Source organism: Spermophilus citellus (genome assembly GCF_964194105.1).
Source record: "Spermophilus citellus genome assembly, chromosome: 4".
NCBI classification, from domain to species: Eukaryota; Metazoa; Chordata; class Mammalia; order Rodentia; family Sciuridae; genus Spermophilus; species Spermophilus citellus.
The window spans coordinates 55,298,449-55,317,913 of record NC_138185.1 but is presented as its reverse complement, the minus strand read 5'-3'; the positions used below and the strand labels follow the sequence as shown (position 1 = coordinate 55,317,913).

The 19,465-nt window shown below is 33.5% G+C and overlaps 1 protein-coding gene across 8 annotated transcripts in view; it reads left to right on the top strand.

Moving 5' to 3' along the window:
* Window positions 1–19,465, top strand: part of MEF2A (myocyte enhancer factor 2A) — a 159,114-nt gene that overhangs the window by 116,603 nt on the left and 23,046 nt on the right. For 5 of the 8 annotated variants that reach the window (XM_081288993.1, XM_081288995.1, XM_081288997.1 and 2 more), the window contains 4 exons: window positions 5,896–6,033; window positions 8,134–8,353; window positions 9,200–9,259; window positions 18,715–18,902. In XM_081288993.1, the coding sequence (XP_081145119.1) occupies window positions 5,896–6,033; window positions 8,134–8,353; window positions 9,200–9,259; window positions 18,715–18,902 (606 nt within the window). Of the gene's footprint in view, window positions 1–5,698; window positions 5,831–5,895; window positions 6,034–8,133; window positions 8,354–9,199; window positions 9,260–18,714; window positions 18,903–19,465 lie in introns of all 8 variants that reach the window. The other 3 variants (XM_081288998.1, XM_081288996.1, XM_081288999.1) reach the window with 2 other exon arrangements.

The window sequence follows — 19,465 nt, the reverse complement described above, 5'->3', positions numbered from 1 at the left end:
AGTTTCTTTGGGGCTGGGATTGTGGCTCAGAGGTGGAGTGCTCGCCTAGCATGCATGAGGCACTGGGTTTGATCCTCAGCACCACATTAAAAAAATAAAATAAAGATATTGTGTCCACTTATAACTAAAAAACAATAAATTTTAAAAAAGGTTCTTTAATTATAAGTGGTGGAAACTCATTTGAAGTAGCTCAAGATAAAGGAGACATATGGCACTCAAAGACAGGAAAGAATATTTGAATTACTGAAGACCTGACACCAGGAAATCCATCTTTGATGATATCCGTGGTCTCTGCTACCAAGACTAGTTTGCAAGGTGACTCTCTTAAAGGCATAACTGATGGTCTTCGTGTAAAATGAATCAAATTTATAATTTAAAAATATTGGAGTGAATTTATGGAGATAAGTTTGGTCAGTTTCCACAGGGTGATTGATAATCCATGGTATTTCACAGGAAACAATTTCTATGGACAAAAATTATTTGCACAAACTATCCATTTTCTTGCAAGCTAACTAATGCCTATATTTAAAAAGTTGTAAAAGTTCTAGTCAAAGAAACAAAGGTAGCTATAATCTGAATGGGAGTGGGGGGAGTCTAGCCAGAATACTCACTAAATTTCAGGGTTTTACTGTTTTTCCTTAAATTTGTATGGAAAATTTAAACTCAAGAGCCTTTATATATATATAAAGGCTCTTGAGTTTAAATATCACTCTGTAACTAATAAGTATGTATGATTACTATGTATTCTTAAAAAAATGAGTATTTTTTTTTTAAATTACTAGTGTTTCAAAGAGTCTCCCAACTTTAGAGGTATTTGATCAACAGAGAGAAGGCTTTATTCCTCTTCATTTGGTAAAACTGGTTTGTTCGATACAAAATAAACAAAAACCCTCTTTTTAAAGTTTAATTTGGACATTTCTAGCACAGAACAGTTGAAGATGTGGTGTAGGATTCCTACTTCCCTGAATATGGTTAAGGCAGAACCTGACCCACTCTTCTCCCACCAACTTCATTTCATTTTAGGTCATGTTGGCTTCAGATGGAAAGGAACCCAGGTGATTGTAGGTTTTGCTGTTTCGGACAGTCCCACTCTTTTTTATTTTAATTTTTATCTTTTTAGTTGTAGATGGATACCTTTGTTTAATTAATTTATTTTTATGTGGTGCTGAGGATCGAACCCAGTGACTCACACATGCCAGGCAAGCACTCTGTCACTGACCCACAACCCTAGCCCCAGACAGTTCCACTCTTAATGCTGTTATCCCAAACACATTTAATTGCAAATTATCACAAGAATTAAGGATCACTCTTTAATTTCTTAAAGACAAATACTGAAAAGTCAGAAACCTTCTCTAATCATACTTCCTTAATATTTTAATATTGTGTTAATGTATTAATATTATTGTGATATAATAATAATACAGATCATTAATCAACTATTTTCAAGCTATTTTTTAAATAACACATTACTTTTTTATTTTAAAAACCAGTGCTCAATATAATTGTGAGTCATATCAAGGGCTGTTGAACTCTTTTAATCTGCTGTCAGTGATGAGTGAAGGGTAGTTTCATACTTGTCTCAGACAGATTGAAAGTCAGTATGCCACAAAGATTTTTAATTTGTTAACTATTGTAGGAACCTGAAAAAAAAAGTCACAGCTGGTTAATAGGTAAATCCAAAGATCAAATATACGAACCCACCAAGAAAGCCAAATAAGTTGGCTTCATAGATTAAAAAAAAAAAAAAAAAAACTAGCTTTTCCACAGTGGGGAAAAGAAATGCATTGAACTTCTATGGTACAAAAATCATTTGCATATCATTATACACAAATTATTTGCATTCTATCTGAATAGAGTCATAAAATAGTTTAATGACAAAGGCAAGAACTCCATAGAGTCAGATAACTTTAAAGTTTATGTGCTAGACAATACATAGTTTTTCTTTAAAGATACCATAATTTTTATAAATCTTTTTTGGTCCATTTAAAAATATTTTACATTTTATCTTTACATAACTAATGTTGAAAGGTAAATGTTAACTAAGGACATATACTTATTTAAATCTTACATTTTGTACCATAAATGACAGCATGCAGAAAGTACCTGCATTGGCACAAATCACTAAAAAGAAAAACCATTATTAAAATTCCAGTTCAATTTAACTATTGGTGACAGCTATAAAAAGTTTTTTTTTAAAGTGCTTAACTGAGCCTCCAAATATAAGATTTGTCTTCTGTGGAAAAGGATTGAAGAAAAATATAGGTGCATTAGTTTTCAGATTCCATTTAACCTTGCCAATTAGAACCTTTAAAAGCATTTGAAACACTCATATGAAGGATTTAAAACAGATTGTATCAAGTCAGCTTGAACTGATTAATTACAATTGCTTATCAAATGTTCACTTTAGCAGTTTGTAATACAGATTTCAGAATACAGTTAGTAAAGGAAATCCAGGATAAGTCGGCTTAAATACACACCACTGAAATTTAAAGTTATTTTGGCACAATTGAGTTTTTCCCTTAAAGTTGCCATTGATGGCACTGAAATACTGTCAGTCACATTTACAAGAAATAGTTCCTTAGGCTGGGAATGTAGTGTGCGCGTGCACACACACACACACACACACACACACACACAAATAGTTCTTTGAAGTTATGTTTACTCCAGGGTGAAAGACAATAATTTTCAGCAACAGCCAAAGACAGTGCATAGTGCTGGTATTCTTAATGATTTTTTTTCCCCCAGAGTCCCCATAGTGAGAGCCTTTCAGACTGAGTTTTCATTGAGCAAATGTTTTTATTGTGGGTAACTTGAAATATATGAGAAAACTGAAGCTGGTCTGTTTCTTATGTGCCTCACCTGGCCTTGTTAATAGATTACAGAATTCTACTTGTTAGTACCAGTGACACAGGAGTAATTTTTACTATTATGCTATTTGGTAATGATAAAGAAGACAGAAAAAGTCTTTTTATGGTAGTTAGGTCCTCAAAACAACTCTTCATGTTTGGTGATAAGGAGACACAAGTTGGCTGTTGAACAGAGGTACAATAGCTTGTTATCTACAAGAGTTGATACTGCCTCCTAAATTCCCTGGCTGTGACAGGAACTCATCTGAAGTGAAGGCTTGCAGAGCCAGTGATACTGGAGTACTTTCTTTCCCCATAATTAAGTTAGCCTTTCTCTTGCAGAAAAAAAAAATCACATTTTTTTAAAACAAAGGCTGTATTCTTTTTTCCTCTGTAGATTAAAAAAATGTTTAGAGAGATATATACTTGGTGATTGCTGTTTGTGGAGAGTTCAGTGATAACATTTCAGTATACCAAGAGGGACAAAACTGAGTTAACTAGTCTTTTATGATATGTGAAAATTAAGAAACAAACATCCAGTGATTAAAGACTAGAATGAATCATTCTTTTCATTATAATATCTGTGTATAGGTACTTGTTATATTTGGTCTGTTTCTCAGTTATAAGAGTTCAATGTGTTGTTCATTATTCCAAGTGTTAACATTTTCAGTGCTGATAGGAGCTTGCAGAAATTTGGCAAGTAGAACGTGCTACCATGGATGGGGTGGGTAAAGGTCTCCATCCCTTAGTGTTCTGAACAGCAAGACCTTTTATGGCTAAGTAAACATAATGTCCATGCAATTAGATTCATAGAGCTTGGTGTCATGGGACAGATGTTAGGGAAATAGATGTAGTGTTCACTATATGTTCTTGTTTAGTAATTATGTTTCTGTAAGAGCTTCAGGCATTGAGTGGCACATTCCAAGAAAGTTGAGAAGCTAACATACCTATAGCTTATGATTTTCTTCAAGCATACATAAATTTAAAAAAAAAACAATAAAATCAAATTTTGAAATAATTTTGCTTTGCTGGGCATGGTAGCACAAGCCTATATTTCCAGTGGCTTGGGAGACTCAGGCAGGAGGATTGCGAGTTCAGAGCCAGCCTCATCAAAAGTGAGGTGCTAAGCAACTCAGAAAGACTATGTCTCTAAATAAAATACAAAATAGGGCTAGGGATGTGGCTCAGTGGTCGAGTGCCCCTGAGTTCAATCCCTGGTAACCCCCCATCCCCACCAAAGAATCTGGCTTTGGAAAAACTAAGAAAAAGTTCTTAAATCTTGATGTACTGTGTTTGCATTCTACTTTCTTAAGACTAAAAAGGGGCAAAATAAACAAAATGTTTGTAAGTCAAGTTTTAAAGGATACTAATATGTATTATGAATTTAACATATATATTAAATCTAATTTAAATAATTTGTGACGAACTCATCTAGAACTAGTTTATCAAACTTTCTAATTAGGTAGGCCTCAGTAGAAAATTTTAACTTCTTAATACTTTTGTGGAGTTGGTTGGAAAATCAAGTCTCAAAACTATTTAAGTTGTTGAACCCAGTAATTCTACTTTAAAATAATACCCAAGAGTATTTTTTAATTTGACATGATAAATGTAAATGAACATTTGAGAAGCTAACATATCTATAGTAATTGTTGCTTACGATTTTCTTTAAGCATGTACAGATTAAAAACACAATAAAATCAAATGTAAATGAACATTTACATTTATAAATCTTCAAATCCTTGATTTTTTGTTTTATTTTATTGGTACGAGGGATTGAACTCTGGGTTACTCAACCACTGAGCCACATTCCCAACCCTATTTTGAATTTTATTTAGAGACAGGGTCTCACTGAGTTGCTTAGCGCCTCACAGTTGCTGGAGCTGGCTTTGAACTCGCAATTCTCCTGTCTCAGCCTCCCAAGCCTCTGGGATTACAGGCGTGTACCACTGTGCCCAGCTCCAAATCCTTGATTTTTAATTCTTTTAATTTTAGACAAGTTGTTTTATGGTGATTTTAAAGTTAAAGAAATAGAAAACTAACCATCTGCTATATTTTTACAACCCAGTGTAAAAAAATGTCAGTATGCTCCAGGGGGAAGCTTTAACAACACTCAAGAAAATTCTGAAGAAAGTCAGTTCAGTGGATTAAAGCAATCCATGAAGCAGCTCTGTAGATTGAGCTAATAAAAGGGAAAGGGGTGCATTCCATATAACCCTGGAATGCAAATTGTAAAAATAGTAGTCAGTAATATATACATCTTCATACAAAAGAATCATAAGTCACATATAAATATTAGATTTGAGCTTTTATATTTTAGAATTTTGTGGGAAACTTAACATTCAAGAAGAAATTAGAAATGAAATTTTTGAGATTCTGGACTAATTTCTAGTGACTGAAATAAATTCTCATAGGCAGAAAGGAAGTCAGTAAATAAAGTTGCTGAAATGCTCAGTGCACTATAACTTCTCAAAGCATCATTTTGGTAAATTTCTAATTTATTTCTTTATAAATTGGCTCTAGCACTTAAGTTGATCAGGTTGTAATCACATTCTAATTGTTAACTGTTAGAACATTGTGAAATTTATATTTTTTAAGAAGTTCTAAAAAGAAGAATCCAAACAAGTCAATATTCCTTTTATTTTAATGTACAATTGAATTAATTTTATGTAGGTCTTAGGTTTACCTTACTTGAAGAATTAGTACTTCTTTGATCATTTGAAAACCATTTCAGTGGCTCTTAAATAATTCAGTTCATTCAATCTGTGCTCTCTTAATAATACAAAAAACAAAAAAAAAAAAAACTCATGGAAAGTTAGCATTATTTGTGTGTGAATTTTCCAATTGTATTTCAGACTTTAAGAAAAAAAGGCCTTAATGGTTGTGAGAGCCCTGATGCTGACGATTACTTTGAGCACAGTCCACTCTCGGAGGACAGATTCAGCAAACTAAATGAAGATAGTGATTTTATTTTCAAACGAGGCCCTGTAAGTACTTTCATTTTACCTCTACTTTTTATTTGTTGATCCTTTTTGTTAACTTCATTATTTAGGCTCTGAACAAGAAGGAACACAGAGGGTGCGACAGCCCAGACCCTGATACTTCATATGTGCTAACTCCACATACAGAAGAAAAATATAAAAAAATTAATGAGGAATTTGATAATATGATGCGGAATCATAAAATCGCAGTGAGTACTAAAGTATGGTTTGTGCTTATCTTATGCATGAAGAGATTGATCCGACATCTTAGTTATTTTTACAGTGAGTTATGATAATAAATAGAAGGGGAAAAGAAGGTATTTTATTAACTTTTTTGCTCTATATAAATTTAAAATTGCTGAAATCTTATAATAGTTTATGTTCAGCATCTTTAATGTAGAAGTGAGAACATTCTAATTCAGGCTTTGCTACTTACATGCCCTTATATCTTTAGATGGGGCACCTAAACATCCTGAATTCTACTTTCTTAATCTATACAGTGAGTGGCTTTGCTCATAATTTTAAGATCCCTTCCACTTCTAAAATACCATGTTTTTTAATAAAGGAAATGAATAAGACTTTCTTCTCTTTCCTATGAGTTAAAACATATATATATGTTTTATATATAAGACATAAGACATGTGGGATTAAATAAATCTTGAGAATGCCAAATATTTCTAAATTTTTTGAAATTGTTTCATATAGTTGCTTTAACGTTAGTAGAGCTGAGTTTACTGTCTGGCATTTTGTAAAAGTCTCAGAAGCACTTGGCATTGATACCTTCAAATTCCTGTCATAACTGATTCTGGTAATAAGGAAGAAAGGCTTGGATTAATTTTAAGTTAAGGAAGCAGTGTTCATAAACTAGTTGTAAAATAAATAGTCACTTTAATTTTTTTTCTGTGCTCATATAACTAACCATAGTGAAACAGTACTTTTTTGAACTCATACTCCTGTACTTAATAGATTTTCAGAATTCTTCTCACTGAAAGTTCCATAGTGAGAGCTGCTTAAGATTGTTATTCTGGATCTGATTTTCTAATTCTGTATATGAAAGTATAGCCTTCGTAAGACAAATGGTTCCAATGCTGATATTTATTTCATTGTCAGAGCTAATTCTCTTAAAACAATGCCCTAAAGTGTACCTTATAGATAATTTTTCTTCAAAGTAGTCCTATAAGAATAAGCTCAAGAAGAATAACTTTGAGGAGGTATGCCATTAGTCTTAAAACAACACCAAAGAAAAACCCTTCTGATCTCACAGGGATGATGATATTCTTGCAGTTAGCATTAAACTGAAAATTGTTCTATTTTTGAAAAATATTTCTCGTTGTTTTATATTTGTTGATGAATTATTATAATTTTCCCACCTGAAATTATTGAATAGAGTACATAAGCTATTTGTAGTCTTCCAACTTTGAATTAGCAGTGTTACTTTATTATGCAAATCACTGTTTTAAAATGAAAGGAGAGGAAACTGCCCCCGCCCCCCACGCACTTTAAATTATAAAGAGGACTTATTTATTGTGGTCAACAGTATATTGTAAATGGTTTATGGAAGAAATGGAAGAGGAAAATAGAAAATATCCTTTTAAAGGGGTATGAAATAATTTGGTGGAATAGAAGATGACATTTTTAATATTGTAATTTAATCTTCATACAATTTAAGGAAAATACCAGAAAACTCATTAATATCTTATCAGTAATTAATTTTGTTATTTAGGTTGTTTCCATGCATTTTCATTACACTCAGATTTCATTGTGTTATAATTATTTGTTTTTTCTTTAATTTTGCCCATTATGAATGTCCATCAGTCAAATCAGATTGGGGCCTCATTATAATGTCCCGTTGCTGTATTAAGTTAATAATTATGTGTACACTCTTGCTCCCTTTTGATATATTTGGGATCTCTCAATAGGAATGTAATGATATTAAACTGGTTTGCATCAAAGTGATAATTAATGCTTACTTGGTAATGACAGTGATAAATTTTATAATGTCTAAATTCAGCAGTAATACTTTAATATCAGGTTTTGACTTCTAATTTTCATCTCTATGAATATTTAAAATATAGAATATATACATTGTAGTATACATTAAATATAAAATTGAAAATGTTCATGTCAAACATATTCACATTCAAATATAATTCTAAAGAAGACAGCTTTAAATCTGCAAATTGATTAAGACTGTTCCCATTCTCCATTTGTAATAATTTGAGTTACCCTGTCAAATTAAAGTTCATAAGTTACTTAATGTAGGTGAAAATAAAACTAACAGTTTTCTCTTTCTTGTTTTTTATTTACAGCCTGGTTTGCCACCTCAGAACTTCTCAATGTCTGTCACAGTCCCTGTGACCAGTCCTAATGCTTTATCCTACTCTAATCCAGGGAGTTCACTTGTGTCGCCATCTTTGGCAGCCAGCTCAACATTAGCAGATTCAAGCATGCTATCTCCACCTCCAGCTACATTACATAGAAATGTATCCCCAGGAGCTCCTCAGAGACCACCAAGTACTGGCAATGCAAGTATGTAGTGACATCTGTACTGCTAGTTCTTTAACAAAGGAAGATAAAAAAAACTAGTTGCTAACATAGTAAGTTTCTTATTCTGTTAGTCTTAATTTTATTGTCTGAATGAGCAGGAGTCACTGCTACATAACTGAATGGCTACTATGGGACTAATCTACTATGAGACTATTTTGGCAGGCAAAGTAGAACAACATAGAGAACCTACCATGTATCACAGTAGGTTCCTTATCATGAGAATATTTAACAGGCAGAACATTTAATTAGTATATCATGAATAGAGATTTAAAGTTGATTTTGTGTGAGCCATCCTGCTAGAAATGTGGAAATAAACTCATCTGATGAGAGTGGATTTTTTTTTTTTTTTTGGTGTTTCTTTCTGCCTGATTTGGTTAAGTAAGCAGAAATTTGCATGTATTTGCTGCATTAGCCTGTGAGATTCAGTATTTCCTTTCTCTTAAATCCTGGATTTGGTGATATTCAATGTGTACTATCTCCATTCTTATTTATATATATCATTTGGTATTAATAACACAGAAAAGCAAAACCATTCCAGAGCTTACTAGGTAAATTCCTGTGTGTGGGTGTACACACACATACACACACACACACACACCGTGTATAGTAATGTATATTACATGTATAGTTTACACACATATATATGTGTGTATGTGGTACAGAATATATCAAATCACACATTAATGTGAACTTCAGACTGGGCTAGTTTTTATTTTGATGTTTTTTAGGAGTGGAGTGAAGGTTAACCTCTGTTCAGTACATACTCAAATAAGGAGAGTTCATTTATATTCATTCTCTGCCCTTCTCACCTCTTCATAATGTTGTTAGGTGGGATGTTGAGCACTACAGACCTCACAGTGCCAAATGGAGCTGGAAGCAGCCCAGTGGGTGAGTGAATTCCTACTGTTTAATTTTGTAGGCATCTGTCTCGTTTGAAATATAAGGAATATTGTCCCTGAAGCTAGGCCCCTCTACCTTCTGAGGGATAATTTAACTAATACTTAACATTTTCTTGGAATATTCCTTTTATTGATCTTAAATTCAGTTACTCTTTATTCAGTAAATATTTATTGAGTAGCAGATATTGGGTTTTTACTAAAGACTAGATGGCCTTACTGTACTATGATGATTTTGAGTCCTTTGGGTATAAACCAAGGAGTGGGATAATTGAGTCAGATGGTGGTTCCATTCCAAGTTTTCTAAGAAATCTCCATACTGCTTTCCAGAGTGTTTGTACCAATTTGCAGTCCCACCAGCAATGTATGAGTCTACCTTTTCCCCCACATCCTCGCCAACATTTATTGTTACTTGTATTCTTGATAATTGCCATTCTGACTGGAGTGAGATGGAATCTCATTGTAGTTTTGATTTACATTTTTCTGATTGTTAGAGATGTTGAACTTTTTTCATGTTTTTTGTCTGTTCATGTATCTTCTTTTGTGAAGTGCCTGTTTAGTTCCTTAGTCCATTTATTGATTAGTTATTTGGGGGTTTTTGGTGTTAAGTTTTTGAGATCTATGTATATTCTGAAGATTAACGCTCTATCTGAGGTGCTGGTGGTAAAGATTTTCTCCCATTCTACAAGCTCTTTTTCATGTTTTGATGGTTCCCTTTGCTGTGAAGAAGCTTTTTAAAAAGTTTGATACCATCCCATTTGTTGATTCTTGATTTTACTTCTTGCTGGGCATGGTGGTGCACCCCTGTAATCCCAGTGGGTTGGCCCTAAGCAAATCAGTGAGACCCTGTCTCTAAGTAAAATACTAAAAAGGGCTAGGGATATGGCTCAGTGGTTAAGTGCCCCTGGGTTCAATCCCCAGTCCCGTCCCCCCCTCCCAAAAAAAATTACTTCTTGCACTTTAGGAGTCTTATTGAGGAAGTTGGTTCCTGAGCTGACATGCTGGAGAGTTGGGTCTACTTTTTCTTCTTGTAGGCACAGGGTCTCTAGTCTAATGCCTAGGTCCTTGATCCACTTTGAGTTGAGTTTTGTGCAAGGGGGGAGGTATGGGTTCAATTTCATTCTATTACATATGGATTTTGAATGGATAAAGAAAATGTGATGTACACACATACACACACACACAATGGAATATTAGTCATAAATAATGAAATTATGGCATTTGCCAGTAAATGGATGAAACTGGAGAATATCATGCTAAATGAAATAAGCCAGTCCCAAAAAATCAAAGGCAGAATGTTCTCTCTGATATGTGGATACTAACCCACAAGAAGGAAGGGGAAGAATAGAAGCTTGTTGGGTTAGACAAAGGGGAACAAAGGGAAGGGATGGGGCATGAGAATAGGAAAGACAGTAGGATAAATTGGACATAATCTTCCTGTCCTTACATGAATACACAACCAGTGTAATGCCACATTATGTACAACCACAATAATGGGATCCTAACTGGAACAAATTGTATTTATTCTATGCATGTATAGTATGTCCAAATATACTTTACTGTCATTTATATCTAGAAAGAACAAATTAAAAACAAAACAGATTAGATTGCCTTAGTGTGACATCGACATTGAGATAGTTTCTTAAGAAGAAGCTTTCAATATCTTCTGTCCTCACCAAAGTTAGACTGTTAGTGACCTGCTTTTTTCTTAAAACAGATTAAAATGGTTTTAGAAAGATTGGAATGCAAAGAAATGGTGGGCCTACTTACAGAGATGGAAGGAGAACTGAGAGATCTGTCTCAAGGATTTGCTTTGGTGGTCACATGTAGAACATTGACCTTTAGCATAGTTGCAGCTAAATAGATTATTTTACTTGTGGGGCTCCACCTAAGATCACTAGCAATTTAAACACATGTCATAAATGTGTCTGCCCACCCCTGACATGCTGATAAAAATACATTGTGATCTTAATATCATAAAAACATAGTATATATGTCAAAAAGTTACAAGAATAAGTGTAGCCCTTTGGATTTTCTTTATACTAAGTCTTCTTGTTAATATGTGCTAGTGACATTTGTCATTGTTATCTGAAAGCAAGGTAGGAATTTACTCCCTCCATAGATATTGTGTGTCCTGGAAACATCTGAAAACAGATCACTTATAGGAAATACTGTCAAATATTTATTCCACAAGAATATGAGGAGCCTCTACCTTAAGAAAATTAGGTGGGTGACTAAATTACTTTTAAAATAAGACAGAAATAAACACACATTATTGAGTGAGACAGGTTACAAAATGTATAATGACTTTAATGTAGGAATTAATGCCTAATTATACCTGTACTGTTTTAAATTGTCTTAATGGAATTTAAACAGATAAAAGCTGTTGTAGGTCTTATCTCTTATATGAGAACATACATGAAAGTCTAATCCATTATACATTAAGACTGCAATGTGGCTTTTTTCTTTTGGACACAATTTTAATTGTTTGTATCCCATATCTCTTTTGTGTACATTTTCCCTTATGACCCTCCCCACAGCAAAACTATAAGTTCAGTGCCTACCAAAATTGGTAGAACCTAATATCTTCCTCCTTGCAGCAGTATCTGATATTTGCACCATCCCACTTCTTCAATTCATTTGTGGTAATTTACTGTTAGGAGCCCCCAAAATGCCTGAGAAGGCAAATAAGCTATAGAAGAATAAAGCCACTATCCCAGGCCTTATTATTTCTCTTGGCACATAAGCAGAACTAACTAGGCACACTCAGAAGCATAAAACATAAATGAAAACCTGTAGGGAAAAAGAACAGTAGAATCAGGCTCCTGAATTTGGAGTTATTAGGCGAAGATAAAGAAAATATTGAGAATTTAGACAGAGAGCTGGGAACTTATTTTTAAAAATGGAAATTTCAGAACAAAAAATACCATGTTTTAAGAACTGAACAGACCAGTCTTGTAACATATTGAACAAAGCAAATAGTAGAGTTCATAAACTAAAAGAAAAAACAGGAAATAATTAGAATTTTTGAGACATGAAAATATGAAAAATCGAGGCGAATAAGACTGAGAGGATACAATGAAAAAGCCCAATATACATTAAGTTGTAGTTCTAGGAAGCGAAAAGCCAGAGAAACTTGGGCAAAAGTAGTATTTGAAATAGTGATTAGTATTATCCAAAACCAGTCCTCCCCCCCTAAAAAAAAAAAAAAAAAAAAAAACTCAGATTCAGAAAGTTCTACAGAATTCACATGCAATACAAATGATATATTTATGAGAAATTTTAGAATAGAAATTTGGGTATGTACCTCAGTGGGAGAGTGTTGCACGAATTCTCTGAATGAGAAAGATAAAGTCGCTTTATCTATCTACCTACTTATTTATTCGTTTATTTACTTTTATTTTTATGTGGTGCTGAGGATTGAACCCAGGGCCTCGCACATGCTAGGCGAATGCTCTATAGCTGAGCCACAATCCCAGCCCATAATGTTGCTTCTTTGGGGCTACTTCCCAGGAGAGGTGAAGAGGGAGACGATAGTATTCAAGTAGGATTCCATGAGCATTGTATGTTTTCTATTACAAATTTCTAATGGATAGAGATTCGTGTTGTCCATCATATAGGACTTTTCATCAAATTAAGTGAATGGGTCATCAATTATTTCAAAACCTGTGGTCTTTTTTTTTAGTATCAGAAACCTCAAGCAATTCTTTATACGAATAATACAATTTGAAAACTTTAAAAATACGTTTTTGCTGATTTGTTGAATAATCTGATGCATGTGTGTCAGATTTTATGGAATGTTCATCACGTATGATAAAATCAAGTTTTGCACGTTGCTGTGTAGAATTTTTTCAGAATGCTTCAAAGTTTTGCTTGTCAATTAATGTATTCACAGCAAAACATTAATGACATTACTGTCTAGAGTTTAGCCTTGAATGAGGACACAGAATATTTTCCAGCCACTTGAATATGCATTATTTAAGCTGACATGAATATTTACATTCTGAAATATGAGCCAGATTGATAATTGGATAACCTACCTAACATCTGGAAACTATAATTGAAATTAGATCTGTTGGGGCTGGGTTTGTGGCTTAGTGGTAGAGCACTTGCCTAGCATGTGTGAGGCATTGGGTTTAATCCTCAGCACCACATATAAATAAATGAATAAAATAAAGGTCTATCAACAACTAAAAAATATATTTAAAAAAAGAAAATAGATCTGTTAAGTTTCTGGAGCATAGGTATGCAGCTTGCTCAAGAGCATTTTTTTTCACATTTTTATTAGAGTAGTAAATTACCATGATAACTTAAAACACATTTTAACAACAATCACATTAAATTAGGCTTATAGTAGTGTCAATTATAGTAGACACTTTAATTCCTAAATTTATAAGTTGTAGCAAGATGAGTTATTTACTGAAAGTATCTGCTGCACAAGTCTATCTCAACAGTATATTCATTTTTTTTCATAAAATTGGAGGTAAGAAGGCATATAAGTTAGTATACCACTCTACAAAATAACAAATAGTACATAGGAAATTATCTTAGCTTTAGCCTGGCAAGTTACCAAAAACTTACATCATCTTGCAGTCATTATCTGCTGCAGACTCCTGACTTCACACTTAGATCTCCTTTCCTTCTTACAACTCAATTCTTATGAGTTACTATGGTACCATATAAAAAACATCATAGCCAGGTGTGGTGGCAGGAGGATCCCAAGTGTGAGACCAGCCTGGGCAATTTGGCAAGACACTGTCTCAAAATTCTTAAAATTTGAGGAAAAAAAGTTCTGCGGATACATCTCAGAGGCAAAAGTCTCCCAGGTTTAAAACCCTCCAAAAGAAATGTGGCATCTATACACAATGGAGTACTATGCAGCAATAAAAAATGACAAAATCATAGAATTTGCAGGGAAATGGATGGCACTAGAGCAGATTATGCTTAGTGAAGCTAGCCAATCCCTAAAAAACAAATACCAAATGTCTTCTTTGATATAATGAGAGCAACTATGAACAGAGTAGGGAGGAAGAGCAGGAAGAAAAGATTAACTTTAAACAGAGACATGAGATGGGAGGGAAAGAGAGAAAAGGGAAATTGCATGGAAATGAAGGGAGACCCTCATTGCTATACAAAATTACATATAAAAGGTTGTGAGGGGAATGGGAAAATTAACAAGGAGAGAAATGAATTACAGTAGATGGGGTAGAGAGAGAAGATGTGAGGGAAGGGGAGGGGGGATAGTAGGGGATAGGAAAGGTAGCAGAATACAACAGTCACTAATATGGCAGTATGTAAAAATGTGGATGTGTAACCGACGTGATTCTGCAGTCTGCATTTGGGGTAAAATTGGGAGTTCATAACCCACTTCAATCTAATATATGAAATATGATATGTCAAGAGCTTTGTAATGTTGTGAACAACCAATAAAAAAAATTTAAAAAGAAGACAATAAGATGAAAAAAAAATAAAACCCTCCAAAAGCATTTTAGACTCTACAATGGAAAATAGTATTCATGCTTCTTGATGATATGTTCTTTTAAATTCTGTATTTACATCATATAATGTATTTGAGAGGAAATACTGCTTTTATTCTTCATATTTGAAGAATATGCAAATCATATATTCTAGATATCAGATACAGAAAATATTCATGCCATTATATATTAAGAGAAACTGTTAATTCTTGTATTACTGTGCAATACCACTTTTATTAAAACGTCTCATTTTGAATAAAATTATTTGAGAAACATTTGTATTCTCCAGATGTCTGACTTAGCAGTTACTTCTGCCCAACTCAGCTTTCAGAAGGATGCAGGAAATTGCTCTGTGGGTTGTGGAAAAGAGATTCAGCCCAGATTTTATACAAACCCTTTCAAGATAATGGAAACAATTCATGAAGTAGGCTCATAGGGTTGACTGAAATACCAGTTCTCACAGAAAAATTAAATCAGACATATGAATTAAAACTTGTAGGTCACTTTGTAAGAAGTTTCAGAAAAAACAAAAGGAATCAGGTGAAAAGGAGGAAAAGAACTAAATAACATCTGGAACCCTGAAATTCGGAATGAATGACACCTGCTAGAGAGAAGCAACCGTTCCTAGGTGCCCTACTTAGCATTTCTTTTCTTTGTCCCCAGGCTTTCAGAACTAAAGCATGAAATATAGTGATTAGGATTCAACAAAGTTGATTATATCACATTAGCAAAATGTTAAATTTTTAATTCTCAAATAACTCACCTAACTAGTGTATCTTTTTCAAACTAAATATAAGAAGAGCCAGGTGTGGTGGCGTCCAGCCTCAACAACTTATCGAGGCTCTAAGCAACTTAGTGAGACCCTGTCTCAAGTTAAAAAATAAAAAGGGCTTGGGTGGTAAAGCACTCCTGGGTTTAATTCCCAATATCCCCTGCCCCCCAAAAAAGTACATTAAAGTCTTCATTTTCTTCAGAAAGTTATATTTATAAACTCTCTTAATCCATCTCTTTCTAGTAATAGTTTTCCAAATTTTAGAATTCATATGTCTGTTTATCAGTTGACCTCTTTATTACTATTGTCTTTGAAAGTGCTTTATAATCTGCCAAGTACAGTATATTTTGATATATATATATTTTTTTGGTACCAAGGATTGAACCCAGAGGCATTTAACCACTAAGCCACATCTCCAGCCCATTTTATTTTTTATTTTGAGAGAGGGTCTCACTAAGTTGCTTAAAGTCTTGCTAAGTTGTTGAGGCTAGCCTTGAATTTATGATCCTCCTGCCTTAGCCTCTTAAGCCACTGGGATTATATGCATGTGCCACCCCACATGGTTTACAGTATGAATTTTAAGTGGTTTGTTTGCTTCTTTGTTTATTCATTTGTTTATTTATTCCAGGGATTGAACCCAGGGTGCTTAACCACTAAGCCACCCTTTTTTAATATTTTATTTAGAGACAGGGTCTTACTGAGTTTTTACATACTTCACTAATCTCCTGAGGCTGCCTTTGAACTTTTGATCCTTCTGCCTCAGCCTCCCGAGTTGCTGGGATTTCAGGTGTGCACCATTGCACATGGCTTAAGTGGTTTTAAATTATCATGCTTCTTTTCTATTTAAGAAACATCAGGAGAATCAAAATTATCTAAGTATCATTTCATTTCTCTAGAGTTCAATCTTCTCAGGATAGAGTATTAGGAAGAATTTTAGATCAGTGTTAAGTACACAGCAGACATTCAGTTTTGGTTAGTCCTTCCATATGTTAGTAAAAGAGGTGTGTGTGTAAAACATATCTATTATGTACTTATTTTTAGTGAATTTTCAAGTTTTCTCTTTTTCTTTATAATGGCTAGAAAGCAGTAGAACAAATATCGCTACCCTTTCCTTTTGATTGTCCCTGGAGCCATGGGTTTTCTAGGCTGTCTTACCTGCGATTGCTTACACCTATTCATTTATGCCTTGAGCCTATCATTTTTTTTTCACATTTATCCATTAGGCTTCCCTTCTGTTTCCTTCTCTCATTCTTCTGTCTTTTCAAACTACTCAGAGGTTAGTCCTACAAAGGCTTCCCTAATTATGCCTGCATACTTGAGACCAGTGCATACTTCCTGTTTTCTTGTAAGTTTTATGTGGTTACCCTTAGTTGCATTACTTTTGCTCATACTTTAAGTATAAATTTGATATATTCATACCTCTGCAGTGTGTTCTTGCTAACTAGAGGAAAAGTTACTTGAAGACCATGAAGGCTTTTTTGTTTTGCTTCTTTTGCCCTCCCAACAGTACTTTACATACAATAGAGGTTGAACCATTTTTACATGGTTGCAGATATTGATAACATGTGAATCCTGAGCTCTACCCAGAGAGCTTAAATCTTCTTCAGCCCTTCAGAATTCTAGTTAAGAATTCTGAATATTTTGTTCTTGGTCAGCTCTGTAATACACACTAGGAATAAAATTGTTAATTATAAATTTATTTTGTACCGTGCTTTTAAGTTAACCTCTATGTGCCAAAATAGAAAAGGCTTACTCAGAATTTTTCAAATTAGAATAATATTACCATATTTATAAATAAACTTCTTTTATTACTAAAAACAAATGCTATATGTGGTAAACCTATAGTTTTTACGTTTTGTTTTTTAAAATTGCTGGTCTTTAAAAAATTGAAACAAAATTTATTTTGTTTGAACAGTTAACACTATTTTATGTCTAGTAATTCAGTTTTCATAAGATATTTTTACAAATTCATTGTATAATGTTTTCTATTCTTCACTGGTTTATTTGCAATAAACTTAGAAATCTAAATACCATATGATACATAGTTTCTTTTATAAACGAACATTCATTACATTTTTTTATATACTTGTTTCTTAGCTGATGAATAGTAGATAATTCTAATAGTATAGTATCAGTTGCAACTCATGGAAAGCTACCCTTAGGCTTAAATGGCATTGGTATCTGTTATTAACTTCTAAGTGGTACAAACTGCAAACATAGTTTAATTTTAAAGAGCTTTTACTTCCTTTCTTTGGTATTCTCTTTTCTTTATCAAGTTTTTTTCTCATTTTGTCTTTCTTCTAAATCTCAAAATGACTTAAGAATAATATGCTTCCTTGGAAATATTTTTTGGAATATTCCTGAACTCAGTCACTGTGGTGGGCAAGAATGTTTTATATTCATTGCCTTGGACCCAAGTCAGATGTCTTGTCATCCAGCCAATTTGTGGCAAGGGCATGAGGCTTAAGTTGTGGAGTCATCCCCACCCAATCCATAGACTACTACACACAGAAGGGACTAGAATATCTAGAATGTTTATGAAACCAAATACATTTATATCTCAATTGGTGACCAAAAGTTCTGTGTGCACAGAACATGTACCACAATGTACCTGTTTCCTTATTTCACCTAAGGGAGATTGACACTTCTATTAGGGAATGTTAAAAGGTAGGAATAAGATGATTAAAATTAGATAAACCATAATTATTTAGTATGGACATTAATGTAAGCTGAAGAAACAGAACAGGGAAAAGTAGAGCTACTAAAAGAAGTTCTTGTTGGAAATGAGGCATTAAAGCTGAGTGCTAAGTAATCTGCAGTTAAGGAGTTGCCTGAAACCTAGTGTAGTACCTAGAACCTAGTATAGGGGTACTTTTGTGTCATAAGAATGAAAGCACAGTCATTTTTTAAAACACTGTCTCCATTATTGTAGTCCCCAATATGAGATGATGTATTAGGAATGTGTGTTGTATTTTAAGTGCTTCTCATAGATGTGGCATTAGTGTTCAGTTTTATAATATAAGTGTTTGAGACTTTGGTTGACTAACTTGTTTACTTATTTTTAAAATATTCAAAGATACCTAGTTAGTTACCCTAGTGAGTTTTATTAAATCCATTTGCAACTCAGACTGGGGAAATGTGCTTTGTATTTATGACAAAGTATTTTAATGACTCTTTTCACATTAATAAATTTTCCAGGAAATGGATTTCTAAACTCAAGAGCTTCTCCAAATATGATTGGAAATACTGGTGCAAATAGTTTAGGCAAAGTCATGCCTACAAAGTCTCCCCCTCCACCAGGTGGTGGCAATCTTGGAATGAATAGTCGGAAACCAGATCTTCGAGTTGTCATCCCACCTTCAAGCAAGGGCATGATGCCTCCACTAGTAAGTTGAACCTCTCTTCAGCTTTATTCTTTACAACACACATTTTATACATAGTCAGTCTGCCTTTAGAATTTTCTGTATTTCTGTACAGCCCACAAAACTTTTTTGATATATATTTGTATTCAAAATTAGTATTTGAAGAGACAATTCTATTTGAAATGCACAAAAATTACATTATGGAAAAATAAGAAACAAATTTTCTTAGTGTTTATTTGAAATTAAAGCTAAATATGGAGAAGTTATTATGTTAGTTCTAATTTTACCAGGCTAAAATCTTTGCTTAGAGATCTCATTCCCAAATTCATAAGTTAATTATGATTTATTTCTTCTCTGTACTTTGAATCTTTCAGTAATTTATTATATTCTTTTCTGAGAAAGAAACATTAAATTATTTGTTAGAAATTCTACATACCAGAGAGAACTATTACAGAATAGTTTATTCATACAAACTTTAGATGAGCTACTCTCCAAATAATTTTTTGCTTATTCCTTCTCAAATAACCTTTCTATTTAACTCTGTAAAGAATGCAATACCCGGGGCTGGGGATGTGGCTCAAGCGGTA